Source organism: Platichthys flesus, chromosome 5, assembly GCF_949316205.1.
Source record: "Platichthys flesus chromosome 5, fPlaFle2.1, whole genome shotgun sequence".
In the NCBI taxonomy this organism is placed as follows: domain Eukaryota; kingdom Metazoa; phylum Chordata; class Actinopteri; order Pleuronectiformes; family Pleuronectidae; genus Platichthys; species Platichthys flesus.
The window spans coordinates 15,994,940-16,022,930 of NC_084949.1; the positions used below are offsets into that span (position 1 = coordinate 15,994,940).

At 43.4% G+C, this 27,991-nt stretch overlaps 2 protein-coding genes across 4 annotated transcripts; one reads left to right on the forward strand and one right to left on the reverse strand.

Moving 5' to 3' along the window:
- Positions 1–1,555: 1,555 nt before the first annotated feature.
- Positions 1,556–14,581, reverse strand: crmp1 (collapsin response mediator protein 1). 2 transcript variants are annotated; one of them, XM_062388967.1, is made up of 14 exons: positions 14,195–14,581; positions 11,798–11,886; positions 11,389–11,573; positions 10,885–11,049; positions 10,276–10,337; positions 10,094–10,174; positions 8,604–8,672; positions 8,394–8,514; positions 7,035–7,191; positions 5,404–5,545; positions 5,148–5,318; positions 4,189–4,368; positions 3,017–3,194; positions 1,556–2,872 (listed from the first exon to the last, which is right to left on the reverse strand). In XM_062388967.1, the coding sequence occupies exons 1-14, from the start codon at positions 14,552–14,554 to the stop codon at positions 2,781–2,783; spliced, it is 2,052 nt and encodes a 683-aa protein (XP_062244951.1). In that variant the 5' UTR covers positions 14,555–14,581; the 3' UTR covers positions 1,556–2,780. The 2 variants fall into 2 exon arrangements, with proteins under 2 accessions (XP_062244951.1, XP_062244952.1); XM_062388968.1 differs by lacking the exon at positions 14,195–14,581 and adding an exon at positions 12,784–12,953.
- Positions 14,582–17,634: 3,053 nt separating this feature from the next.
- On the forward strand, positions 17,635–27,984 carry wfs1a (Wolfram syndrome 1a (wolframin)). Of its 2 annotated transcripts, none has more exons than XM_062388831.1 (12): positions 17,635–17,754; positions 18,512–19,096; positions 20,876–20,955; positions 22,473–22,617; positions 22,696–22,869; positions 23,084–23,164; positions 23,343–23,482; positions 23,714–23,845; positions 23,946–24,191; positions 24,536–24,814; positions 25,196–25,359; positions 25,440–27,984. In XM_062388831.1, the coding sequence occupies exons 2-12, from the start codon at positions 18,517–18,519 to the stop codon at positions 26,620–26,622; spliced, it is 3,204 nt and encodes a 1,067-aa protein (XP_062244815.1). In that variant the 5' UTR covers positions 17,635–17,754; positions 18,512–18,516; the 3' UTR covers positions 26,623–27,984. The 2 variants fall into 2 exon arrangements, with proteins under 2 accessions (XP_062244815.1, XP_062244816.1); XM_062388832.1 differs by having other exon boundaries at positions 23,087–23,164.
- The last annotated feature ends 7 nt before the right edge of the window (positions 27,985–27,991 follow it).

Genomic DNA, 27,991 nt, shown 5'->3' on the forward strand with positions numbered 1-27,991 from the left:
AATTGAACTCTAAGCTCTAAGATATAATGTGTTTTACTTCTGTTTTTATGTCTGATCTTTTTTGTGGCGCAAAAGACAAATATTCACACTGTGGACTGTAAAGTTTGTCTTAACCTGACCTGACCTGACCTGACCTAATCTTGATCTTGTCTATAGTTTTTTGAAAAAAATATTTTTTAACTATGCATGATGTTATTTATCATACAATATTCCCAAAGAGTTTGGTGAAAATGTCTCTCACACACACAGAGAGGGAGAAACTGTTGAAAACAACGAGCTGTGTGAGCAGCACACAGTGTCTCATGTGTGTAATGTTTGTTCCTATAGGAACCAGATCAGGTTGTCAACATGGTACGTTCCGAAGCCTGATCTCCAGAAGCAAAGTCTGGGCATTACATTACATTACATTTCATTTAGCTGACACTTTTATCCAAAGCGACTTACAATAAGTGCATTCAAACCCGAGGGTACATACCAAGGACGACAAGAATCAAGAAAATACAATTTCTTCAAATAAAGCAAAACTACAAAGTGCTATGAGTAAGTGCCATTTAAGTGCTACTAAAGTGTTAGTTTCAAAGAGTTGTTAGTGTTTTTTTTTTAAATTTATTCAAGGTAAAGTCGGAAGAGGTATGTTTTTAGTTTTCGGCGGAAGATGTGTAGACTTTGTGATGTCCGGATGTCAATGGGGAGCTCATTCCACCATTTAGGAGCCAGGACGGAAAACAGTCGTGTTTTTGATGATTGGGCAAATGTAACAATTATCACGACACACACACACACACACACACACACACACACACACACACACACACACACAAACACACACTCTTGTTCTCACTTCCACAACACACCTGCAGACACCACTTATTTATTCCAGCCTTTGTCCCCCAGTCTTTGTCAGATCATCAGTTTTTCTATCTTGTGTGAAGTGTCCTGCTGTCTTTTTGTTTCCCAGCCAGTTTGATTTGATTAGTTTATTTTTCATCTGTAAACCTGTTATTTTGTCATCAAAAGTTAGATTTGCATCTATCTGTGTGTGTGTGTGCAGCGTGATGGTTAACTATCGTCAGAAAGTCTTAAATGGACCACTTTGAATCAAGGGGACACAAGTCTTCCTCCTTTGGAGCAGGAAAAGCAGTGTTATGCTGCCCCCTGTGGTCGAAGCTCGCAGGCCTGTTTCTCCACTAACCCAACACAGCATCACTGGCAGGTGAGGTTGCACAGCGTACTAAACAGTGACGTTAGAGGGTCGTGTAGGTTAGTAGATGAACCACTAGGGGTCAGTAAAAACAGATTTCCAGGGGGATGTCAGACTCCAGATCCGGCTAATCATCCCATTCCCTGTTACATGACCAACCCAAGCACCTGCCCACATGTTTTATTTCCTTTAAAGTATTTATACCAGCTCATTTCCTCAGGTCTTTCCCTGTGTTAAAACCCGGTTCGTTTTTTTTTACTTTAGCTGATCTGTCTTCATCCCTTTGCATCAGCTTCTCTGCTGGATGTTACCAGGCATAGATGTGAGCATTATTCAAACGTTTTTTAACAACAGTCAAGTCTTTATTGATCATTAGTGGTTCCATTGGAGACACCAGGTGACAGCAACAAAAACAGAGCAGCATAGAAACACTAAAAACATCCAGAATCAATACGATAAATCACTCAAATAAAAACAGCTTAAGATGATTGTCAATGTGGTTCTGTGGTGATGCAGGAGGTGGAGCCCTTTTTACAGCAGTGAGTTCAACATGTCATTACAACAAATCCATCTGTGGCAGGAGTGATCTGCAAGAAACTAGCACACACACACGTCCTAACGTCTTTACTATGAAACCCTAAATATGCAGGTAAAGCCATCAGAAAAGTTCATTCAGCAGCACACAACTGTTTTTGTTTCAACGGCTCATCTAGTTATAACACTGAATAGTAATATATTGCATATTTTATCTGATCAAGTGGAAGTTGCATTGCTTTTCTTGAAGTTCACAGTTATGTTTTGGACCTGGTCAAAGCTGGATCTATACCCACAGTTAAGTTAATGTACTTATGTTCGATAAGCATCCGTTAAACAATATGAAAATACTGGACACTTGTGCTGTAAGTTACAAATGTGCCTTGAGTACAATTCTAAGTACAAGTAGTGCCAACTCTAAAGACGCGTCCATGCAATACACACTGAAGCCTATAACTGATCCACTTGAGTCACATTGAAACAGATATTGCCACTATTCAAAAAAGAAAATCGGAAGCAAGAGAACATTTTTGTTTCTTTAGCCGTCCACCAAAGTCTGTGGAGAGGAGGAGCACCATGTCTGAGCAGAGTCACACAGCAAGACATGGGAAGTGAGGAAGAGTACGGAGGAAGTCATGCTCACGGGGGAGAGGAGACAAGAACGCTATTATGTCAAACTGGGGTCACGTTTAGGTGCTTGGAGGGTGTTTTAACACCAGGTGTGTCTGAGTGTGTGTGTGTGTGTGTGTGTGTGTGTGTGTGCCCTGATTGTGAGTTACTCATGTTTCTGATTGAATTGGCTGATTAAAAATCACTCTTATTTGATTTGTAGTGCAAATGCATTTCTTCTCAGCGACTGAAGGCAAATTGATTAAATCATAATAGGCTAAACAGAGTGTGTCACCATTGTAGTAAAACCAAAAATACAATGGTGTTCATTCCTGCTTGTGTGCTCACACTCGCGGCCATACACACACACACACACACACTCGAACACACTCAAGAGGTGAAACCTCTACAACACACTTTGTGCACAGTCACACATTCAACAGAGGTTGGTGATGTTGGAGCGCCCACCGGGGGGCACCACAATACGGTGGCCGGAGCGACGTGGGATGTTGTCATCAAGCTGAGCCCCTGAGAGATAAAGACAAAATTCAACTATGAAAGTTATGTATTTCAGAATAAACTAGTAAACAGTATTTCTTTTGTAATTTAACATTTTTACCTTCCATCTAACATGAGAAATAAGTGGATTTTAGAACATACAATGTCTGGTACCTGATAGGCTGAAGTTGGACTGGTGCAGATTGCGTATTGGTGGTGGATGGGTCGAGGTGGGGGATGTTTTTGCTGACGGAGAAGGACTGATATATTTGGGTGTAGGAACAACCTCAGACACAGGACCATCGTACATCCCACGAGTGACAGCCCGAGTAACACCCTGCTTCGCCTTCACCTAGATCAAAACACATCTATTAATCATTTCTGCAAAAACTATTTAGCTTTTAAATAAACATTTGTATAACTGTGAAATATACTTGGTTAAATCAGTATGACTGCATAAGACAGTGTAACCAGTAAATGTTGCTTGTGCTGTTTATAAGTAAGTTATATTGTTTTCATACCTTTTATAATTAGGACTGACCTACATTTACAGTATCTTATACCAGTGGTTCCTAAATAAGGGATGGGAATCCCTTGGGGGGGATTGTGAGTCGCAGAGTGGGGCTTGTGAAAGGATTAAATTAAATACCATTAAAAACCAATTTAAAATAGCATATTTTAGCCATACTTGTTTAAAGATTAAATATATGTTCAAATTTGCATTTTTTATGTCATTTGGTTGTGTTCATCCTCATTTACTCTGACCTAGCAACATCTTTAATGTGGTGTTAACTTCATACAGATACCAAGATTATTTATATAGACCTTGTAGTTGCAGATATATACACTATTCATTTTGAGCAGGGGTCTGCTGAAAGGGCAGGTATTAAGAGGTTTGGATCAAACCAATAAAAAGGATTCCATCAATCTTTTCTTTGACCCATTAGATGATTAACAGATAAGTTGTTGCATCAGCGGCGGCAGGTTCATTTCTAGCATTGGATGTTTTACAACATGTGGAGAGCACAGGACGAACTAGCTCAAATCAATGTACTATGGGATAATACAGGTCATAAGTCTGACATCATTATTTTGGGGGTGAAAAGGTTGGGAACCACTGTGCTATACTGTAAATTCAGGTCAATGCTGAACATGGTGTGGTGTGTTGTATTTTATAAATATACTGGAATATTGTTAGTAAGCCAAAAGAAACCAAATTAAATTGATGTGTGTAATGTATTAGTGCAATGCATCAGCACTGGGTGTGGATGTGTTATCTAATCTAATCTTGAAAGTGGAACACTCTTTACGTCATCTATTTTTCATTCTGCTTCAGTGTTCTATACCTGGTCCCTGAACTTGACGCGCTGGTAAGCCTGGTCCGAGAAGGGCTTGCAGGGGATAAAACGGCCGGTGCCCTGCTGAGCCTGCAGCTTCCCATCCTCACAAACCACCCGACCATGACTCAGCACCAGCGCTGGACCTCCGCGGCACTCCAGGCCCTCAAATATATTGTACTCGGAAGCCTGTGAGCGAGCAGGGGCAAAAATATTCGAGAGAGAGAGTGAAAAAAAAAAAGGGAATTGAGGAAGACAAATATTTTAGTTTTCTCCAGTACCCTCCTCCCACCACCACCACCACAATTTAGAACAACGATACCTTTCACTTTGCTATTTCAGCAGGCTTTGTATTATAGTTATGGAGCTTAGCAGATGCAGCAAAAGGCCACGGAAGATTGGGGGTGAATAAGTGAGAGAGGCAGCGTGAATCCAGGGGGATGGTGGAGAGATGTACCACAGAATGGGTGAGGGGTGAAGGGGGATTATAACCTAAAGCCGGCAGCAGTCTGGATTAGAGTGTTTGACAGTGGCAGAGCAGACGGAATACATTAACCACCATGTCACATCTCCACTGTATTGTGTCACGTTGCTCGAGGCAAATATTCCCCTCTGAGGCCGCGCAGTCTCCTGCACTTAGATACATCGTTTGGTGTGGAAGTTTAAAGGGTCAGTTGGCACAAAAAAAGTTGATCAATGTCCTCTGGTGAAATCTTACTGTGCAGAGAGTTTTGCTTTTATCCGACCAGGTTTTTTAAAAAAAACATCAGTGTCTGCTGCCACCCCAATGCGAAGGGGGTGAGTGGAGTTTAAATCACCGAGCTCAAAGGATTAAAACCCTGCGGCCCTCAGTGAGGGCACAAATTGTCACATTTATCGTTAGTATTATCAGTGACCTGGGGTTTAGGAGAATCTTCAGTTATCTACAGATATGAGAAAGTCCAGTCCTGTTTTCTTTTTGTCCTCACCGACTGCTGGACCCTGGCTGAGATGGTTTTGGTGCTGTCAGGGTCCCAGATGACGATGTCGGCGTCGGAGCCCACCGCTATCCGGCCCTTACGTGGGTACAGGTTGAAGATTTTAGCCGCGTTGGTGGACGTGACGGCCACAAACTGGTTCTCGTCCATCTTCCCCATGGCCTGAGAGACAAATAAAATAAAATCACACTCAAAGCTACGCACTAGATAAACACACACATACAGATACACACGGCTCTTCACTCACCACGCCCTTGTCCCAGACGACAACCATTCTCTCCTCCACGCCATTGGTTCCCTCGGGGATGAGGGTGAAGTCATCTTTACCGATGGCTTTCTGAGACGTGCTGTAGGCGCAGTGAGCACTGCCCACCACCTGGAGGTCCCCACTGTATACAGGCACGAAAAGGACAGAAAAGGATCAGCGTAGTCTTAACTCTGCAGTTATTAAGCTGTCAAACATTCTATTCTACCAGCAGATGTTTGAAAAATCTGTTGAAGCTGCACCAAATTTCACACACTCACAGATATCAGCAATGCCTGATATTTTTTAAGGATAGATGGATAGATGATAGATAATTAGATGGATAGATGGATAGATGGAGATATGGCTAGATGGATAGATGGATAGATGATAGATAAATAGATGGATAGATGGATAGATTGAGATATGGATAGATGGATAGATGGATAGATGTGCTTCATTGATCCCACACTGGGAAATTCCATAAGGGCTGAAAACATAACCTCCTGTGTGTAATTTCTCCTGTTAGCCACCAGCTGTCCTCAGTGAGCACACTAGTTAAAGCACAAGTCATGTTGTGGCCTGGGGCAGGAAACAAAAAACAGCCAGTGGAACCAGGCAGACTGGCGCATCGCAGCTGGAGCACTGGTCCCTCAAGTATTAACTAGAGCACATAAAGACTGTTTTATCCAAAAAATGATCACCACATGCTTCACCTCCTGGTACGCAAGAGGCTGAATGTGACTGATAAAGACCAAACACTATCATCACGTCTCAACCAAGACCTTTTAATTATTTGTTAATTACTGTCATGAGCTGTCTATTCATTGCCACGATGAAGAGAAATAACGTGTTTTTCCGACACGAGGGAGAAAGAGTTGCGCAGTGGCGTGACAGCATGGACCCGCCTTGAGAAGCTGGAGTTGCAGACAAAGGGCGGAGGAGCAGCGAGGAGTGCGTGAGTGAGGAGGAAGAGGAGGAGGAGGAGGAGGAGGAGGAGCAGGGAGCTACTTGGTAGCCAAGGCAACAGATGATGATGAAGGATTCTAGCTCCTCTGCTATTTATGGAATCTGGGACAGTTAAATGTGTACAGCAGGATTTTCTTTGCATTTTGTATGTGTGTGAAAGTGTGTGAGAGGTGGGTCTGGTCTGGACTATTTAATCCTCACAAACCACAGCTTAACTCGCCATTTTCACGTATTTTACATGAGACGCTTTATTAAACCGCGTCCTTCATCCATTATTAAGTCTGTGTCATCTCCCTCCTCCTTTCTGCCCACCTCCTCCTCATGCATATTGCTACACCTTCCCTCCATCTGTTATCTCTCTCTCACTGAAGCTGCTGTGACATTGTGCCTGGCACCAGCAGCCTGTTTGTGGCTGGAATAGCAAGCGAACGACTCGGGGCAAACAGAGGGAGTTAGATCCTTGCCGGTGTCTCCTTTGGAGTCATCCAGCTGATTTGCATTTCACTTTGTGCAGAGGTTATAGTTAAATTAATCCCTTTGTCTTCACTCAGTAGGAAAGTTTATAGTCTAGTGTTTTGGAAAAACACACTGTTGACTGAGACCTAAGTACACACAGGTACTTTGCATCCTGTGCATTGACTTGCTGAGAAGGTTTGGGAACGTACCAAGCCAGCAGTGTTTGGAGATGGTCTGGAGTTGTGGGATCAGTGCTCAGAGGAGGAGACGTCACATAAGCTGCCGCTTTGGCCCAATTCTTGCTCCAGTAGTGAGAACCGTCCGTGGCCAGGCTGGCTGTGATCGGCTCGCCAAATACTACAGAACCTGGAGAGGAAGATGTGATGATTATATTCAGACTGTGAACATAAATATCATATTCAGGTTCATATTTCAAACTTGGGTTTTACAGGCTCTGATGCTCAGAAAACCTCACTTTCCTCCCACTGTCCATTGCTGCTGCTACTCTTTTCAGCCTTTGTATGAAATGCTTGGTTTTAGATCCTTTTTTGAAGGCCCCCCCTCCTGATAAAGCCCATTCGCTCTGATTGGCCAGGTAGCCCACTCTGTAGTGATTGGTCAACTGCTTCCATCATACATCATATTATCTCCTATAATCCTTCAACACCTGATGTAACATGTGTGTTTGTCGCTTTAAAGACAAGGAGTGATGTTTTTCTGCTGAGTCGCTACATGTTTGAGGAATAGGAGGAAGATGATGATTCTGGCGAGGAAGAGGCCATAGAGGTAAAGACTGACACATGTTAATTGACAGCCTCTGAAGCAGAAATGGGAAATAAATACAGTTGAGAATTGGAAACGTTGAAGTTAAGTTTTAGTTGCGCCTCAGGTCTTAAAGGGGACATATCATGCCCAGTATACCACAGTTGATATGGTTCCTTGGTGTCTTAATGAAATGTCTGTAACATATTTTGGTCAAAATACCACAAGGATCATTTAAAACAGCACCTTTTTACCCTGTCTAACAGCCCTCCTCAGATTGACCTCTTTTGAGTGCCCCACCCCCCTCACCCCCGGTGAGCCTGGCTGCGAGAGCCCCAGCTCCCCAGCGCAGCCCTGCAGTGGGAGCAGTGGGAGCTTGAGCTGGCGCAGCAGCAGCATCCTTCCACACTGTTGAGTCAACATTTAGAGGTGTCCCGGGGGTCCCTTGTTTATGCTACACTGGCCCGGTTAGCTCGAGCCCGACTAGCGTTAGCTCGCTCGACCAAGACTCCCTCCATGGGCATGGTGTGACTATGACGTTTATTTCGGTCGTATCCCATTCGACGGACTCTAGCGTTAGCTAACCCTATCGTTTCTGACATAGAGGAACCAGAACAAATCACGGGAGTTGTTTTTTTCCATAGTTATTGGGACGGTAGACATGCCAGATACCCAAATTAACTTGTAGAAGCACTACAAAAGGGGAATTTTCATAATATGTCCCCTTTAAAGGGTTAAAATGTATTCAATGATTAAAACTTAAAACAAAATCAAATGAATGAAATCAAGAAAACAAAGCGGCTGACCTTTCCTCCGGGCCTGGGCGATGGTGTCAGCTGCACTCTTGCTCATCACCTTTGTGATGTAGACAGGACAGTTCACGCGGTTAGCAAGAGTGATGGCACGGAACACTGCCTCTGCCTCCAGCTGCACGGGGTGGGGGGGGGGAGTAAGGAAGTGTTTAAACCTGTACAATGATGGATGACTGGTCAGACAGTGCAGTGCATGAGACTCACCTCTTCAGGACGACTCAGAGGATGGCCTTCCGGTCCAGTGATTCCCATCCCGAGGATTTTTCTCTGTTCCTAAGGAGCACAAAAAAAAACACTTTCAAAATTATCTTCAGACGCGCCACAATATCTGTCAACTCACATTTTACCCACAATGCTTGTTTTTTTGTTCTGTTTGCTGTTATCTCATGACTGTAAAATTAAAATCTCATGCGCTGTCATACCATCAAAGAAAATAAAGTGTGTGTTGTAAACGTACAAAGCCAGCGCTCAGTGGGACGCTGGCTTCTGTTCCTGTTCTTCTGACAGCGCTGTCTGCAGCACAGTGAAATCAAAATGAAAACCAGACCCCCGGCCACTCTTCCTTGATTTTAACTATATACAATAAGTTGCATTATTATTCATCAGCACCCCCTTTATCATTCATTACCCTCACATACATTATGGTTTTCAACTTAAATCCCCCCTGCTAATCAGGACCATCATCATTCCCTTAATCATGGCTTTTATCGTCATTATCAGCACCTTCGCTCTCACCATCATATTCACGTTACATCATCATCATTAGTACAATAACTGTCAAAAGATAAAACTGTCACTCTCATCTGCAGCAGCAAAAATAAATCCTGTCCCTCCCCGAGACCTGCATGTTACGCAACGAGATTATTTTTCAGTGACTGTGAAGGAGTACACACGTAGCGGATTGGAGGTGATACAGTTCAGTCAATCTACGGTACGTTGTTAATTATGTCACCACGGTAAACTACTAACGGTTGTGATGGTGCTGTGACTCATTTAGACACAATGCGCGCTACATAACTTCATTTCCTGTTTTATTTTGTTAAGTCTTCTCCTCATGCATTTGTGTCAACGAGCAGTGAGGCTTTGTGAGTTTTAGGTTTGTACGTTTTTCTAAACTTTCTAGCCCTTTTTTTTATTCATTTATTAACCTGCTGATCCTGTGCCTTGTTGGGCTGTCACTTTTTTTTCATTGCGTTATTTTAAAGTAAACTTTGGATCAGTGGAACTTCCTTTTATTGTTTTGCGTGACCCAATCAGGTTTTGTGTTTTCGGCCATCACAGTCACCATTTGCTTCTAAGGGACAAAAGGCAGAGGAGGTTATTGAGCTGTATCAGCTTTTAACAGCTTTTGTCAACGCTTTTCATTCTGTAGTATTATTTTTCCAGACAGGATGCCTATCAACATCTGGCAAAGGGACTGCTGATGACAAGTGAACTTTGGTGCATTTACATTTGTATTTAATTTGTGGGCGGTTGTGGCTCAGGAGACAGAGCGGGTCGGCAACGATCCAGAAGGTCCCATTCTCTCCACATTCCACCTGCCACAGCATCCTTGGGCAAGATTCTGACCCCAACATTGCTTCTCACGGCTTTGCTGGCAATGTATGAGCGATGTATAATAGAGTGCTGAGTGGTCGTTTAGAATAGAAAGTACTATTGAAATACAGAATGTTGATCAATGTACATTTTCCCACCTGAGCAATCAGTTCTCCATTCTCAGCATGAACTAACACCACAGCACCGAGCTGCTTCAGGAAGGAGAACGCCTCGTAGAGCTGAGAGAGTCCAGAGAACCCAGAAGAGGAAAGTCACAGATTAACATGAGGAAATAAGTGCAGTATGTGATAAGTGTTACGAATGATATACTGAAACATACCTGTGAGTCTGACATCTGGTACAGATCCTTATAAGCCATGTACACCTGGAACGAGCTGACACCTGAGAGGAGTGGGAGCAAAGAATGTATTCATGACGGGAAGGTGACGGAGGGGAAATCAGAGGCAAGAAGAAAATGTCTGCGACTGCAGTCAAAAACATTTATCACAAAATATAAATAATAAAATCCAAACCGCGATGTACAAGCTCGTCTGGCATGCAGTCCACGTTTGTGGCATCTGAGCCAAGAATTACAGCTCAATTTTAAATCTGAGGGAAATTGCTCACACAAGCAGCAGAAGAAGCCTTGGCTCTGTTACTCCAATATTTTGTTGCTGCCCCCAGAGGCAAAGTGATCTTTTACTTAAAACAGATTACAAGCTAAATCTAGACACTGCCACCCTGTCAGAACCGCAATCAGAACAATGGCTGCCGGCCGAGCCTTCGCTGTAAGAGGATTCAGCGCTGGGCCAAATTGTTTCTAAATCTGTCCCTGTTGTTGTTGTGAAATGGGTCCAAGAACGAGCACGAACTTAGAAGTGAAGCGGGAACTACAGCACTGACCACAGCTCTGAAATATCATAGAATAACTACGGACTGCATGACGTACCTTTCTCTTGCACCAGCAGCTCCAACTCATCTGTGACAGTCTCATTCCACTGGGGGATGTCTACGTGCAGGGAGTAGTCACAGCAGGCCTTCTTATCCGCAGCCTCCTGCCAGTGCTCAAACGCCTCCAGCAGGCTGTCCCCGGGCTGGGGGGTCACATGGTCAACTGAGAGGTGAGGAGGGGTCAAAGGTTAAGAAGGAAAAACTTTCCATCCATGATCTCTACTACTTATCCTTTGAGGGTCGTGGATGGGTACTGGAGCCAAACCCAGTTGGCATTGGGGCAAGAGAATCAAAAGGCCCATAGACAAAAACCAGTTGTCATTTTAGAGTCTCCAATTAACCTAACCCCAGTGTGAATGTCCTTGGACTTTTGGGAGGAAACCAGAGAAAACCCATGAAAACACAGAGAGAACATGTAATCTACACACAGAAAGGCCAAACTGGATTCGAATCTAGCTGTTAGATGTATTTAATTTGGTCACAGACTGAATTCCACACTCACTGATCATGGTAGTGCCTCCAGCAAGTGCAGCCTTGGTGCCTTGGAGGAAACCATCGACAGGCTGGGTGCCCAGAAAGGGCTTCATCAGACAGGTGTTGACATCTATTCCCCCTGGTATCACCATGCGGCCGTTCGCCTCGATCACCTGGACTCCCCCCGGGACCACCAGATTCTCCCCCACCTGCCTACCGAGGGTCAGGAGGATGAGATTGGAGGCCAAAGTAAGAAGGGGGGAAGAGATGATCGGAGAAGTGTGTATGTGTGTGTGGATGTGGATGACATGTAGGTTGTGGAGGATTGAACAGTGGACAAGAAAGATAACAAAGAAGGGAAGTCATTATTAATAGAGAAGTAATCGCTGTTAAACTTGGATTTTATGTCTGTGGCGTTTAGTTCCTGATATACGCACTTGATGACCCCGTCCTCAATGTAGACGTCTGCATAGAAAGACTGGTCATCGTTGACAACCCGCCCTCCTTTGATCAGCAGCTTCTCACTCTGCAGGGGAGGGATACGGAGAAAGAGAGGGAGGGAGCGAGGGAGGGAGGGAGGGAGGGAGAGGTGCAGGAGGGGTTGAATTCAATGACATCTTGATACACAGTCACGCATGGCTTTATAGCGATATTATGACTCAGTGCAGTGGAAAAAGATAAGTTGAAAGAAACGCAGGGTCCCACAGCTGCTGTTCATGGGTGGGGCCCAATACAAAAAGGAATTATTTAGCATTTATCATAGATTTAAAAACAATAGAGTATAGAGAGGCCTGGTGTTAAAACAAGTACGATTTCATCAGACTATCATGTGTCCACACTTTCTGCCACCATGACTGGGAGCAGCATGAGGGAGGATGTTAGGTCTCCATGGTAACCAGTGATCATCCATGGTTTGAGATGACAGCAGTAAGGACCCTTACCAGAGGAATCATGTGACTGCAGTGAGATGATATGCAATGTAATGCAATAGTGTTCCTTTGTATTCACTTTCAATTTAATATGGGGCTCCTCTGGCATGATGATCGAGGTTCTCTGCACAATGCGTCCTGACAAGAGGAAGCATCTTTGTTCAGATCCAGCCTCACGCCTCTGAGTTGTTCTATTCGAGCCGTTGTTCGCGTGCGAGTTAATCCCTCTGACAAACTGTGAGATTACACAACACTGTCCCCACCTGAGCAGGGGTACAAGCCCGATTTGACGCAGGGACACTTGGCAATTGTCACTTCGTCGTCGTGGCTTTGCTTGTTTGACACGGGAGATCCAGCACCGTGGAGGGGCCTCCTGCTCTTTGCTGCCTCGCTAAGAATTTAATCCCCCCTCTCTCTGCCGGCACTGGCGGAAGGGATTTGCATTCACAAGTGGAGAGAGAGAGTTTCACCGGCCAGGCCGCCGCGTCTCTTACCGTCAGGTGGGGGATGCTGTTCTTCCCGTGGTAGCAGTTCCCAGACATTGCTTTCTCCGCAGCTCTGCCCACGGGACACTCAACTCAGTTCTGTGCTGCCCTGCGCTACAGCTCCGCTCCCCTTTTAGCTTCCTCTGGGGTTTGTTGGTTTTTGTTTGCGTGTGTGTTTGTGTGTGTGGGAGGGAGAGGGAGAGGGAGGGGGGAGAGACGAATCCTCCGCCGTACGGCTGCGTAAATGATGCGTGAAGAGCGCACAGCGTGAAGCGTGCTGCGTTCATGGCACCGACAGAGACGGTGTAGACGCGAGCTCCCTCACACCTCCTTCTTGCTCAGACACACAAACAAACACACACACACACACACATTTCCGTACTTCTATCTTAGTGAGGACACTCAATGGCATAAAGCATTCCCTAGTTCACAACAAAATCCAACCCTCACCTAATTCTAACTATTACCCTGATGCAAGTCTTAACACAAAACAGCCAGAAAGTGAGGACCGACCAAAATTTTATAAGACTTTCCAAATCATTCTTCACTCCATAAGGTCTAGGCTCAACATTGTTCTCACAAAGTCGTCTAGACAAGAAGTCGTCTAGACAAGAACACACACAGTCACGTCTCTATGACTTCAAAGGATGTTATATTGACTTACAAGGATTTTGAGGAGACTCACGCTAATCTTAGAATGTGCCAAACCTAAACCCCACTTAAACCTAAATCTAACCTTTAACATAACATAAACATAACGTTTAGATAACCTTAAATAACCTGAAAATTGATTGTTTTCCAATTTAGGATTTAGGTCCCCTGAACATAAGTAACACCTCACACAAACACACACAAACACACACACACACACACACACACACACACACACGCATACACACACACGCGTGAGGACACAACCACAACACAACACGGCTCAGTCTGTCGCTGTCCACTTCAGCACCTCACTCGTCACTGAGCCTCTCCACGCATCCGTGTGTTTTGTACAGTTTTCTTTGAGCTCAGAAGACGCGTAAACTAAAATCACCAAACTGCAATGCAGCACCAAAGTTCATTAGTTATGCAGACTGAAGGAAATTCTTACTTCCATCTTCCTACAGAACTGCTGTCTATAAGCCATCAGGATAAATCCTGTCAGACAGCAGTTCTAGTTTTCCAAAATGAGCCCCACAGCATCCTTTGTTTAATTATTCAAAGATATTTACATGCTACTTTCATCCAACATAAATAATACTCTTTGTTCTTTTTCTAAGTGGAGCAATAGTTCTCCTCCAGGCCGATATCAGTTTGTTCCTAAACTATTTATTGGGAAGCCTTTACATATATGACATCCAACATTTCAACCAAAAACCCCAGACAGACACAGAGAGAAAATGCCAAGAAGTAAATCCATCATCCATACCTTTCCATCAGGGGTTTCCTTCCCCGATGGGTGTCTGACCTCGACACCGACGTGTGAGTCGTCGCCCTCCCCTGGCGAGTTGCCAACGGACCCCTCCTGAGCCTGGTTGCTGCCGGGCGTCTTCCCGGTGGCTGCATCACCGGGGTCCAAGAGCCTCTCCCGGCTGCCGCTCCTCGGGGTGCGGCTCCCTCTCCTCCCCACCGCGTAGTTGTCGAAGTCGATGGTCTTGCTCTCGAACGCCCCCTCCACGGAGCTGAACATGCCGTAGGATTTCCGATGGTGCTGCCCGGTGGGGGTCGGCCCCGCCAGGTAGACCGGCAGCTCATCCTCCCGGTTCCACTCTCTCCTGCAGTCAGACATATTGTGTCTTCACCCCCGCCCCCAAAATCTGTAACGATGGAGACAGCAGCCTGGCTGGTTTTATATCTGTAACCGGGTCAGGGTCCCTCCTCCCGGGCGCTCATTCGATGCTGTCAACTGTGAAAAGCATGCAGTTGTCTACATGCTACCTAAGAACCCCGCCTCTTAATACACGCGCACACACACACACGCACACACACACACACACATACAAACACACCAGCACACACATGAAAAACAGAGAAAATTATGCAGTGCTCCAGTTTTGAGTGCTGGTATGTGGAAAGCTTTACCTCTGCAAGAGCACATTTATTGACCATATAGTCCACACACACAAATAAAATAAATGCATGGCTTTATACCCCCCACCTCTTTGTCTTTGTCTCTCTATCACCCCTCTCTCCTTTTAAATGTGGGGGCTGTGCATGAGCAGATCAGCGGATTAGCAGGCCGTGTCATCTTTAACCCACATCTGCAGGGAGAGACAGATTGGAAAGAGGACTGGGTGCCATCAGAGTTAACGTCTGTTGTCCCCCAAGGAGCCGGTCTATAGGGCCTTATCACAGAACTCCTCTTCATCCCATCAACAGACAGCAGATTTACATTTTTCTTTACACACTATCATTGAATGTTAGATGTACTCAGGTTCACCCCAGATTTAAGAAGTCAATTAAATGTTTTATGTAAAAACACTATTTTGTACCTTATACACATAAATACTCACTGAGAAGTTCTGAACAGACCCTCACCATTGTCCCCTTTGTAAGCAAGGTTTGTAACAATTAAACATTTAAAACATAGTGTTTTTTCTTGCCCATATGTTTTCAGTAATGATGTCACTGTTTTATTTTCATAATTTTTTGTATTTCTTTTGTTCCTTATTTTTCTAGATATTAACATAATTATCTTTCTTCTAATCATGTGTAATTGTGTAGCTTTTTATCTTTCATTCTGTCTATTCTTACTTAGTTCTCTTATTTTCTGATGTTTTTTGTTCTGTTCCAAATTATGTCTCTTCTCCTGCTGTTTCCCATTTGTAATTGATTGGGACCTGCCTCTGTTCAGTTCAAGACTGGACCATGTGACAGAGAGCCAGCAGGCATCTGCACACTGGCACTGAAGCATCCTTCACTTTATTTACACCTGCACTTTACCTTCTGTGACATGTTAAAAATGTCTGCTGTGTTAAACAATCTATTGAGCAGCACTGGCAGCGAATGAGTGCACCATGTGGCTCGAGCACACTGTGAGGCTCCGACCTGCAGCAGGTGCTTTTATCTCGACTGACCCCGAAACCAGTGACCTGAACGATCATGGGACGATTGCTGGTGTGCGTCATCAGGGAGACTAGAAATCGTGTTCCAGGCAGCAACACAGTCGTTCTCATGGCCCATGGTGGATGCTGGGAAAGGAAAGCGAGAGGGATAGAGAGAGAGAGAAGCTTGGAGCTTTCTGATCAGTCCTCAAGCAGGTGGACAGCTCCCAAAGGGTAAATAAACAAAAACACAATACAAAGCCTTCAGCATTACAATACACATGGGTCTATGTGGAGTATATATACCTTTACCTGGCCTGTAGCATATACAATATATGTATAAACTTTACAATATGTGTAAGTCACATTTAATTAATACATAACCAATGTAGTAATTTAGGATTTATCAATGGTTCCTGCCTATTTGATCATCAACTGATATTTATTCACAGTCCAGCTGCTGTGCTTTTAATTACGGCATCAAATCTGCTGAAATACATAAAAAATCAGGACAGGCTACAATTTCTTAGAAACATGAAGCTTTTATTTAATCAAACTGGTGCTGAACAATTAAACCTCCTTCAGGCCGTAATAGACTTTCATGCAGGTCTATGACCCAACTGTGAGTTAATACTGTGACGGTCAAAGAACTCAAAGCGAATGTAAATCCCAACACAACAGAATACAAAACATACGTTATATTGTATAACAATGCACACAGGTCTCTGGTTAATCAGTGTATGTACATAAACAGTTCTGGCAACAAGTACAGTGTACAGTTTATGCTGTATATATAAACATTTCATAATAAGGGTATTAATCATTTAACTCATGTAGTAGTTTCAAGTTGATCAAAAGCCTGAATGAGTGAGTTAATTTGAATAGTAATGCTTAATGGGTCATCAGCTTATTTTTACCCACATTATGTTACTTATATGCCCTCAAATCAGCTGAAATCCAATACAAAGGACAGATCCTTCCCACGCATGATCAACCTTTATAAAAACAGGATAGACTAGATAATAATATATATAGATATATAATATATAATAAAAGCTAACAGACATAGAAAGCTGCTTTTTATCAAACTGTTGTTCCCATGTCAACATCTCCATGCTGCTGCACGACAAAATCAGCTTCATACGTGCATTAAATTATCCGTAACTGTGAGTCAGTATTCATCACCTGATGATCCAGAAACTCTAGTTGACTCCATTAAATACACAGGCAGGGGATCATTTCGTGACAATGAGCAACTTTTCACCTGCATTATTGATATGTTAAATCAAACGTTCCTTAAGCAGTTGATGTATTATGAAGTATTAGTTATTATAGCATTGTCTTTTCCAGCATTTTAGAAAACATCTTGTTTTAGACAGAGAACATTGGTAAAAGACAAACTCAATTAAAGATGTATACAGTACATTTAAATCTGGATGATGACAACATTCTGATGAAATAATTGCACACAGCCTAAATATGAATGATCCATTGATCTTTAAATTGATGTAGTTATGCGAGATTAAATAACTTTCCATTCTTCATTATTCTATAATTGTTCAGTTGGGATTTTCCCACACACTAGAAGAGTTTATAAGTGACGGAATTGAGCAAACGCTTGAAGGGGCAACAGACATTGTTAAAATCCTTTGGCTCTCCAAGGATCACGGAACAAGAAGGATAACAAACAAATCAGATGCTTTGGCTATTTGATAGGCGTTTACTTCCCCCTATTAGAGGCGAGTCTATTTTAAAGAGGGCGTGTGCTAAAGTTGCTGTGTTGTTTATAGACCAGAGACTTGGGATCAGCCAGTGCGCATCTCTGGTTTCACTGGTGTATGTGGAGCGAACTGAAGCTGTGCACCATGGAGAGCAGACACCACATTTAAACTCGGGAGAACATTTCCCTTCATGTGCTGAAGAAATCTGCTCATTCAGTCAACAAGTAAGATGTTTTCACGCCATGTTGTTTTACTTTGTGTTGATCTGTGCACAACTTCAGTGTTGATAATGTAGCCTTCTTGGCATGACGTTTGCGTGAACTGGCAAAATGACTGAGTCTTGGTTTCCAGGAACAAGCTGAGTAACTGCACTACGGGCCTACGGGCCTGTCAAAAGTGATTCAAATTTATCCATCCATATTTTCATTTTAAATACAGAGCGTTCCTTCCTTCATGTGCCACTTAGTTTGTTTTAGTGTGAGATATCGCAGCAGATATTCCATTTAAGGCTTTTAGCATATTTCTTCTCACACAGTTGATTCACACTGAGTAGCAAAGTGTCTGTTTGTTTGTTTGTCTGTCTGTCTGTCTGTCTGTCTGTCTGTTTGTTTGTTTGTTTGAAATGGAAGGTGCTGGGCTTTATATTTGTCGTAAGTTATCCAGTCGCAATATTACTCTGAAAAGTTCTCAGTTCACAGACTCCACTGAGAATACGACTTGGTGCGGTATAGGTGCTTTAGGTTATGGTCGCCTTGAAAGTAAGATGGATAATTTTGCCATCAATGCAGTGTTGGATAAGAAGCCAGTGTAGTTATCGCAGGGGTGATGTGTTCTCTGCAGTTGATGTTTATGCCGAAGCTTGAGAGGCCGACCAGGAGAGAGAGCGCTGCGATAGGTGCAGGACATTTACATGATGTCTGTGCTGTTTGGTGTGAGAGCGCGGTTGTCATCACGTATTTACCTTTGCTTATTCTCTCACAGGAAAGATGGAGAAGGATTCGCCATCATCAACGCCCACTCCTGTCAAACCGCAGGATGGGCCGTCTCGTCCCTCCACCGTACACATGCCTCCTTCGCCTGTCTCCAACAGCCTCTCTGCCACACCCAAATCTCCAGCCTCCACGGAAACAAAGACAGAATCCTCATATTCTTCGCCACAAACACCTCAAGTCGTGTTGAAATCAACGGACTCCCCTCCTCCGGCTGAAGGGTCAAAGCCTTCCTCTACTGCTTCTTCACCCGCTTCTAAAACTGTCTCAACCAGCCCATCCTCTCCTGCTCCACGCAAAACACCCCTCGTCACTTCTCTTAACCACTCGAGCCCTCAAGTCTCCAAAATGTCCCCCGTCTCCAAACTCGCCTCTCCCTCCGCTGCTTCAGCCGGTGTGACCTGTACTACTGTGATAGATTCCTCTCCATCGACCTCCAGCACTGCTTCCACCACAGCGCCCACAGTGTCTTCCACCGCCCCAGTGAAACGCACCTTTGCCTCCATGGCCAAGCAGGTCATAATCCAGGAAAGACTCAGGAGAGCAGAGGAAGAGGATGCCGTTGATGATGAAGATGGTAAGAATGTCCTCATTTGGAGTTTGGGATTAGATCACACATTGTTGGTTTTAATGACACTGTCCTAAATGTGCAGATCCCAGACCTACTGCAGCTTTTTTAGGTGATATGTCTTCTGATATATTTTATCAAAATATCTTTCCATGGGCACCAGCGTAACACTACACATTGGTAAACATTTTACCTTATTTTTCTTCCATGAGGTTAACCCAATTTCTTTGTTTCTCTGTTTGTCGCCAAGATTTTGAAGAAAATAGTTGACACAGTGATACAAAGACCTCCCTGAAAAAGCACCAGGCCTGTATGGAGGACTGATATATGAGTGTGTGACATTTAGCTTAATTGAATTGATGGGGACCGTTGGTCACTGTTAGTCCGTGTTGGAGGTACAGTATGTGTATAATCTTGGGTTGTTAGGCTGAGCAGTGTTTTCTCTCACAATGTTGCAGTGTTGCTTGAGCTGCATTTTTGCCTAAAAGGTTTATTTATCTGAAATAAGATCCATGCTGTCCAATATATGCCAGCAAATGTAATGTTTGGTTTATATTATTTCGCTTATAGTGACTTTAAAAACCACATATTGATTCTAAACCTTGGAACTCAACACAAATCTAGTTGTTTGTGTGGACTGTGTTTAATCAAAGTGAAGGAAAGCAGATCCTCTGTGTACGTCACCTCTCTGCCTCGCTGTGTTTACCGTGTGACGAGTTGAACACGCACACACAGCTCTGCAGCCACACTTTTTGCCTTCTCAATATTACCGCGCCACATGGCTCTATTCATAGTATATGGGTGTGATGTACCAGTCTAGTAATGTCACAATGAAACGTCTCGACAAGTGAAAGTAACGGTCCCCAATCTGAGCAGCCCCTGATATTTCCTCTCACTTAATTTTGGCTTTCAGTGGAATGTCTCAGCAGCTATTGGCTGGATCACCATTTAGTCTGTTGCAGACATTCATGGTGCAGATGATGAATCCTAAGAACTTTGGTGATCCTCTGACCTTTCCTTTAGTGCCAGTTTCACATTTCTTGTTTGGCCTGGATTGATTGCCGTGATATCTGATTTGCAAATGCATGCCCATGCACTGCAGGCTGAACCGTTAAAACTTTTGGGATCCTCTCAGTCCTCAAGACTCAACTTGTCATAATGGCCGTCACCAGGTCAAAGTTTAAAGGCTTAGTTTTTGTTAATATATAAAGGTGAGTGATTGAACACTGTGAATTATATGCAGTGAGCCGTTTGTTGACATGTTTATGTTGGCATTTAGCTCAGAGCTTCTGTCATGGCTGTAGACTCGGCTTTTAAATGCTAAACTTTGTCAACAGCACATGATTATTTACATTATCAAGATTTTATGGATGATGTAATAAAATTATCAAAAAGTTTAAACTAGCACCTGTTATACTTTATTTCATATCTTCTGGTGGTGAACCCACACTTGTTACACCAACAGTAGATTTAGCTGAGCCATGGAATATAGACTTTGGCATTTGAAACAGATACTGAACCCCTTTTCTTTTAAGGAGTTACGAGACTCCATGTTATCGACTTGTATCAGTGAGCTTGGCAGGGTGTTGATGGAGCTGTGTCCCAAGATATCTGCAAAGACAGACAGTTTTAAATGAACACAATCTCACACAGGGCTGAAGTACACCCTCGGACATCTTGTAGTGCTCATGTTGCAGGATATGTCACTTCATGTTCTTATGTAATCCCGTGAGAGTCGTTTTAGTTTGATTGGATTGATTGAAATGTTTGAACATCTATCTTCTCCAGGGGATGAACCGGAGGAGGATTTGTCTGTGGAGCAGTTGGAGGAGAAAGCCAAAGCTGGTGATGCCCGAGCTCAGACCCGGGTGAGTGAGCGGACACGGGCAGACAGGCTGAAACTTGGCATTGTTTTCAGACCCGCTGGTTGAGTCAGGCTGGCTCAGAGCAAGTGTCTATTTTTGGCCGCTTGGAAGCAGACACCAGACTTTGAATATGATACACAATATACTGACACACAAGTATAAATCATTGGTAACCCTTATTACAGAGAATTACAGTACGCTCTGTATCTGTACTGTTATGAAATATTAACAGTACATATGATAATAATAATTAGATTAGATTAGATTAGATTTCTTTATTTATCCACACAATGGGGAAATTCACTTGTTACAGCAGTAATAGAAAAACAGAAATTAAAGTAACAGTGTCGAAGCACTGTAAAAAAAAAAAGAAAGAGATCACAATATGTACACTTCTAAAACTACACATAATAAGAGTATGAAACAAACAACCTGCAAAAACAGACACTGTACAAAGAGCAGGTGCTGGGGATAAAGTGGAATGATGTTAAGTGTTATTGTAATGAACATAGAAAATATGAAACAGTAGTGACCATGATACAGAAAATAATTAAAAATAATTAGAAAGTAAGTGACCATAATATAAATAATACTACAAGATAGCATACTGGAAATATGAATATTGCACTGTAACCATTTTAAGTGACCATGATATAAATATAGATGTTAAGTGTTGAATATTATGATGTGAGAGGTTTAGTGGAGAAAAAGATAATAGACAGTAATGGAAGACTCGTCTTAGAATTTTAGACCCAGTTGCCCGGAAAGGTCAAATTCTTACGTGGGTAGTAATATGGCTTTAACATGCTGTATTTGGACATACCAAGCTACTGCCTGATCATATTTGTTTTTCAGTTACATAATTTAAAGTTAAAGTTAAAATACATAATAATAAAACAGATTTCCGACCTTGAGTTTCTTGTATGCAACATGGATACAGATATTGTCCATCTGCAATTGCAGAGATGCTTCTAATGCGTGTCTTCATACGAACAGTTTAATTTGATTATAACTGTGAGAAGTTATGAGACAACAGTTAAGCTTAGAAAACAGTCACTTGATAGTCGAGGCCTCTGCTTCCTCCCCTGGGAAAAGGTGAAGAGGCCCTGATGGCAACAGGGAGTGGGAAGTATGGGTTCTGTGGTTGTAAGTGGAACATGGACAGGCCTAACATGTACTGTAACATGACCTTTTGTGTAACGAGCCATACAATTACAACATGCAACAGTTCTTACTGTTCAATAAACGTGCTACAGACATTAAAGGCTGACAACCTAATACAATAATGAGAAATTGAATTAGGCAAAATAGGGAATGTGGTACGATCAAAGTACATTTTAAGATTTTATTAAATGGAAGCTAGTGATGCTGCCGGCCATTTTTCCACAGGCTGGGTGTTCCAGAGAACTTCATCACATTGCCCTGATTTTATGGTTTGTAGTTAAAAGTTAGTTAGTTATTCTAATATCCCAAAAGCTGTAAATCAATTCTTCTCTTTCTACCTCTCGCCTTTGTTTCAGCTCGGTCAGCACTTCTTTATTCTTGCTGAAGAGAAGGACACTGAGCTGAATAATCTCCTGGCTGTTAATTGGCTGATTACAGCCGCTAAACAGGGAAGGAAAGGTGCAGCGACATTACTGCAGCGCTGCTGGATCCACAAAAAAGGTCGACAGAGTGTTAATGCGCACATCCATGTTTTGAGTATCTGTCTCTGTCGTTCCTGACCTGGTTTTCCTCTGCTAGGAATCACTCCGGAGAATGAGGCTGAAGTGCGGAAGTTGTCAACAGAGAGTAGGTTTGAACTGGCTGTACGCAAAGCAGCCATGATGATGTACTTTAAGCTCAACCCAGAGAGGAAGAGGAAGGTGGCTGTGTCTGAGATGCTGGAGAATGTCGGCCAGGTCAATGCAGGGCAAGGTAGGACGAAAACATACAGCCCATCTGCAGTGTGACTGGAATCCTGCCTGGTGTTTCACAGACCGACCAGAAGGCTGCAGCATGATGTCTATCATTGCTGTTAAATATATCATGTATTCCCCTGTGTGATTTCAGTGTTTGCAGCTGTCATTGCTAATGCAGGCATGCAGTGCAGTGTTTGTTACTCACTGGTGCTATGGTCCTTCCTCACCAGCAGGTGGCAACGCAAGAGGGATTCCCGGGCCAACCTCAGGCCAGACCCAGAAAGTGTTGGAAAGCATGGTCAGCAATGAGTGTAAGTATCCACACACACACTCACACACACACAGAGAAAGAGAGAGAGAGAGAGAGAGAGAGAGAGAGAGAGAGAGAGAGAGAGAGAGAGAGAGAGAGAGAGAGCGAGAGAGAGAGAGAGCGAGAGAGAGACTGTGTAGTAGTACACTCTTATTATCCCTTGCATTGTGTCCTCTCAGCTGAACAGTTGGTGGATCTGGATGAATTTGTTGAGATGACAAAAAAGTACGCACAAGGTATCGCCCCCACTGCACCGCAAAACGACACCCAGGCCACAGCCAAGAATAAAAGCCCTGCACCTGACGACCGTGGAGGGGAGGTAAACATATGCAATTCACAGATTCGAAAAAAAAAATCATTAATCGTCCCCTGGGTCTCAAAATTGAACGGGTTCTTCCCTGACCCAGAGTGGATCCCGCTGTTTGCGTAATCTTGTTTACAAACAAAACAACACAACGTTCTTGCCAGAGATCAAAAAAATAAATGTCTACTGTATGTTTAATGCAAGATATTCACACAAGTGTTTGCGTGTGTGTGTGTGTGGCACAAGACTGAGTTGGTTCCATCAGGATGCAGGAAGTCACACAAAGGTTCTTGGAGTTTTGGTGGAAGTGGGATGATGTTGGACTCTAAGCCAACTGAGGCCTTAAAAAGAGCCATGGACATGAAGTCACGGTTGATGGTATCTACCCTTCACATTCCTTCAGTTTTCATACATCCCCTCTGGTGTTTGCATGTTCATGTTTCCGGCCTCTCTTCTTACTTGTCCCTCCTCACCTCAGATACTGCAGTACCCACTGAACACCATCCTGGATATGAAGGGGGCCCTGGTGGACTGGGCGTCGCGGGCCGGCGTCCAGTGGCTGAGCACCGTCATCCCCACGCACCACGTCAACGCCCTCATTTTCTTCTTCATCATCAGCAACCTGACGGTCGACCTGTTTGCTTTCGTCATTCCTCTGCTCGTCTTCTACCTCTCCTTCATCTCTATGATCATCTGCACGCTGCGTGTTTTGCAGAGCAGCAAGGTCAGTGCAATTGTCCAAATTTGTTTTTCTCAAAGGGGGAAGCAAAACTTCTCTTTCGCGGATTTATTTTCACTTTAAGTAGGCAGATGAGCATGTTGGAAGTTATGTTTGAATGTTTGATCATAAACTCATATAGTCTTTATGGATCCTGGCAGTTTTAAAAATCGCCTGATATGAGCCTTAAAATATACAACAAAGTAGAATACAACAAAAAAAGAAAATACAAAATGATAAAACGATAAAACGTTAAGTTTCAAAATTATTTACAGTTTTGGAATATTGCACTAAAGCAGATCTTTCCTACTGTGATTTCCAGCTCTTCAGTTATTCCTCTTGTTTTCCAGACTTGGGAGAACTTCAGAGCGCTGACATCTTTACTGACGCGTTTTGAACCGGGGCTGGATGTGGAGCAGGCAGAGACCAACTTCGGCTGGAACAACCTGGAGCCGTATCTCTATTTTATCATATCCGTCTTCTTTGTCATTTTCTCTTTCCCTGTAGCCGACAAAGGCTGGATCCCCTGTTCTGAGCTCTCCACCGTGGCCATCTTCTTCACCGCTGTCAGCTTTAACAGCCTCAGTCCCACTGCGGCCATGTACGCACGCCGAGCGATGGTCATAGAGGTCAGGGGGCCACACAACAATCACCACTTACAGTTATGCATTTTCTGTATTTTTGACTTTTTTCCATCACAACTACAGTTTTACATATAGCATGAAGTTTGAATTCGGATCTGCACCACAATGTAATCTTTCTAACAGACAAATCAACAAACACACCTATATATTTTGAAAGGGTTGAAAACATAACCGCCTTGGTTGAGATAATTAATCGGAGGGTTAGAAATCTCTCCAAAAGCCTGTGGCTTTCTAAAATGTCTGCCAATATATCAAGATATGTCTGATCTGTACTTTATTTGGCAAAAGTGTGATGTTTTCTGACTTTTCATCTGACTGCCTCAAATTTGGTATAGAAAAGTCAACAACACATTGTATTCAATCCAGGTGGCATCATGTCTGTGTTGCCTGACCCAGTTCCTGCCAAAGAACATGATGGTGCTTCGGTTTCTGGGACACACCTTTGCCACTCTACCACTAGGGGAATCCGTGGTGCTGAAGCTCAGTCTCCCCTGCCTGCTCTACATTTACCTGTTCTACCTGTTCTTCAGGTGAGTGGATTCAAATCCACCCCAGCATATAAGTGACATCAAATCAATGTCCTCTTCCTCTTGTCTGTTTCCGCCTGCAGCATGGCAAAGATGCGTGGTTTCCGGGGGACGTACTGCTTCTTGGTTCCTTACCTCGTGTGCTTCATGTGGTGCGAGTTCTCCGTGGTTCTCCTCCAGTGTTCCTCCGCTGTGGGTCTGATCCGCACCTGCGTGGCCTACTTCCTCTTCCTGTTTGCGCTGCCTGTTCTGGCGTTTGGCCTGGCCATTATGATTCTCATCCAGCTCTTCAAGTGGTTCCTGGAGCTGGAACTGACGAAGATGATCGTGACCCTGGTCGTGTGTGCGATCCCCGTCACCCTGCGACTCTGGACACGGTTCAGCATGTCCATTTTGGACGTGTTCCGTTCGCTGACCCACCGCGGCCCAGTCAAGCTCATCTTACTCTGTATCTCCATGGTGATCCTCTTCTTTTCCATCTATGTATACCACGCAGAGGGACAGAAGGTGTATAACTCCACGTTGACTTGGAACCAGTACAGCCTTGCGTGCGGGCCCCCTGCCTGGGAAACCAAAGGCATGGCCCAGACGCAGATCTTCTGTAGCCACCTTCATGGACACAGGATCACGTGGGCTGGACGTTTCAAGCACGTCCGCGTGGCAGAGACAGAGAATGGGCCACAGTCTGTCATTAACATGCTGCCTGTGTTCATGGGGGACTGGCTGCGCTGCCTGTATGGAGAGACGTATCCCAAATGTGATTCGAAGAACGATACAGTCGCAAACCTAACAGCTGGCCCCGCTTCTGGACCGGCCCCTCTCTCCCTGCCCATCCTGCTTCAAATGCAAGAAGAAGAAGAGTTGTGTCAGATCAAGGCTCTGGCCAAAAACACCTGCCACGTGAAGCGCTTCGACAGCTACCAATTTGAGGTGACTGTGGGAATGATCCAGGACGGGAGCATGGAGGCAGGCGACCCGGCCAGGGATATAATCCTGATTGCCAGCAATGAGTTCCGACAGGTTCTGTTCAAACTCAAGCCCGGTAACATGGTGGAGTTCAGCACCAAGCTGGAGGGCCGTCTCGGAGGCAGAGCCCCGGCCTTCGAGCTGAAGGCCATCCACTGTCTGGACTGTGTTTCCTCCCTGTTGACCGGACGCAGACATGTGAAGATAGAGAGAGACTGGAGACGCACGACCATGAGAGCGCTGAAGTTTGCCTTTGATTTTTTCTTCTCTCCGTTCCTGTCCGCGAAAATCACTGCCTGAGGAGAAAGGCACTGGAAATCCTTAACTCTTCACAGAGTAGCTTTCTGACCATTGCGTCACTGATGCAATTTACTGTAGGATTGTTTACAAACTGATCTAACCACGATCTACTGACATTTGAAGAAGGTGAAATATTAATTTGATGTTTCTAATAGTACTTTCTAGATCAGTCAATATTGAATGATCAATATCAGTCATTATTGATATCAATAATTTAAAATATGGATGAAAAATACTGCTATAACTATTGATATTGTTTATTTGCCCAGCCCTACTACTTCCTGTGAGTGCAAGTGTGAGTTTAGAAATATTGTTTTATTTCTGAATGGCCTGATGCCAACTTTCAGTAAGAGGCAAACTTTCAAGCTTCATTTATCTATTTATAGTTTAGGGAAGTTTTTATAGATTAAATTAACTAACATTAATATGTGCAATGAAGCTTATGTTGGCTGCTGACCACATCTGAAAATGACACTGCATTTCTTAAAAATTATATAGTGAAATTGTGAAATTTCTTTATCGGTAACTGTTCCTGCTGTGTCTGTATTTAGTGTTTTCTTACATGTATTGTGATTTTTGTTTGCATGTACAGTATGTATTTACATTTATGTGCATACATAAGCACAGTTTTAAGTTAACTGATTTATGTATAGGTGTTGTGTAATATTGGTCGTGTGCAAACCATGTGTAGCTTTGTTTTACAAACTTTGTGGTCTTAAAACGTTCAGCTCTTAATTGTATTTATTTTATTATTGATCCGATTTCCCTGTGGCCTAAAACACAGTGCACTTAAAAATATCACTAGTAAAAACATTGATCCAGTTTTTAATGTTTGCAGTGTCGACTGTTTACGGTTGAACAAGAGACTGCTGCAGCTTTAGTCTCAGCTTCACACATAAAAGATGATCTGGTCAATCACGGGTTTTACAGCTGATGCTGTCACCCTAACTTTGCATCAGTTTATTTTTACTAAATAGGAGGAGAGGACTTCTGAACGTAATTTCTTACAGCAGATATAAGAAACATAACAAAATAATTGACATTTTATCAAATTGATTTGTTTAATCTCAGGAAATGGAGCGATTTGGCCTTTTGATTCATAGTCCTGGAGGGCTTTAGATTGCCCTGATGTCATGACACGCTAGTAAAATTTGTGAGAAAATATATTATATTAAACCCTTTTAACTTTTTGTCTCTTTCCAGTGGCTGTTCAATTCTCCTTCTAAAGCAAAATAAACCATGAAAGGAGACATTTCTGAAATCAGATTATAAAAAATGCATTGTGTGAATGGGGATGTTTTTATCAACATGCTATACTTTCAGTGCACGGAAACCCATACATGTGAACACTATTAAGTTTCAAATGCAA

Bases quoted from the DNA above. Each gene is read 5' to 3' on its own strand.
- crmp1 (XM_062388967.1), bottom strand. From the start codon at position 14,554: ATGTCTGACTGCAGGAGAGAGTGGAACCGGGAGGATGAGCTGCCGGTC. The intron at 5,319-5,403 runs GTGAGTGAAGAG...TTTGTCTCTCAG, and splicing joins TCGTCTGGGACAAGGGCGTG to GCCATGGGGAAGATGGACGA. The intron at 4,369-5,147 runs GTGAGGACAAAA...GCTCGCTCACAG, and splicing joins CAGCCAGGGTCCAGCAGTCG to GCTTCCGAGTACAATATATT.
- wfs1a (XM_062388831.1), top strand. From the start codon at position 18,517: ATGGAGAAGGATTCGCCATCATCAACGCCCACTCCTGTCAAACCGCAG. The intron at 23,846-23,945 runs GTATCTACCCTT...TCCTCACCTCAG, and splicing joins ACATGAAGTCACGGTTGATG to ATACTGCAGTACCCACTGAA. The intron at 24,815-25,195 runs GTCAGGGGGCCA...TATTCAATCCAG, and splicing joins GCCGAGCGATGGTCATAGAG to GTGGCATCATGTCTGTGTTG.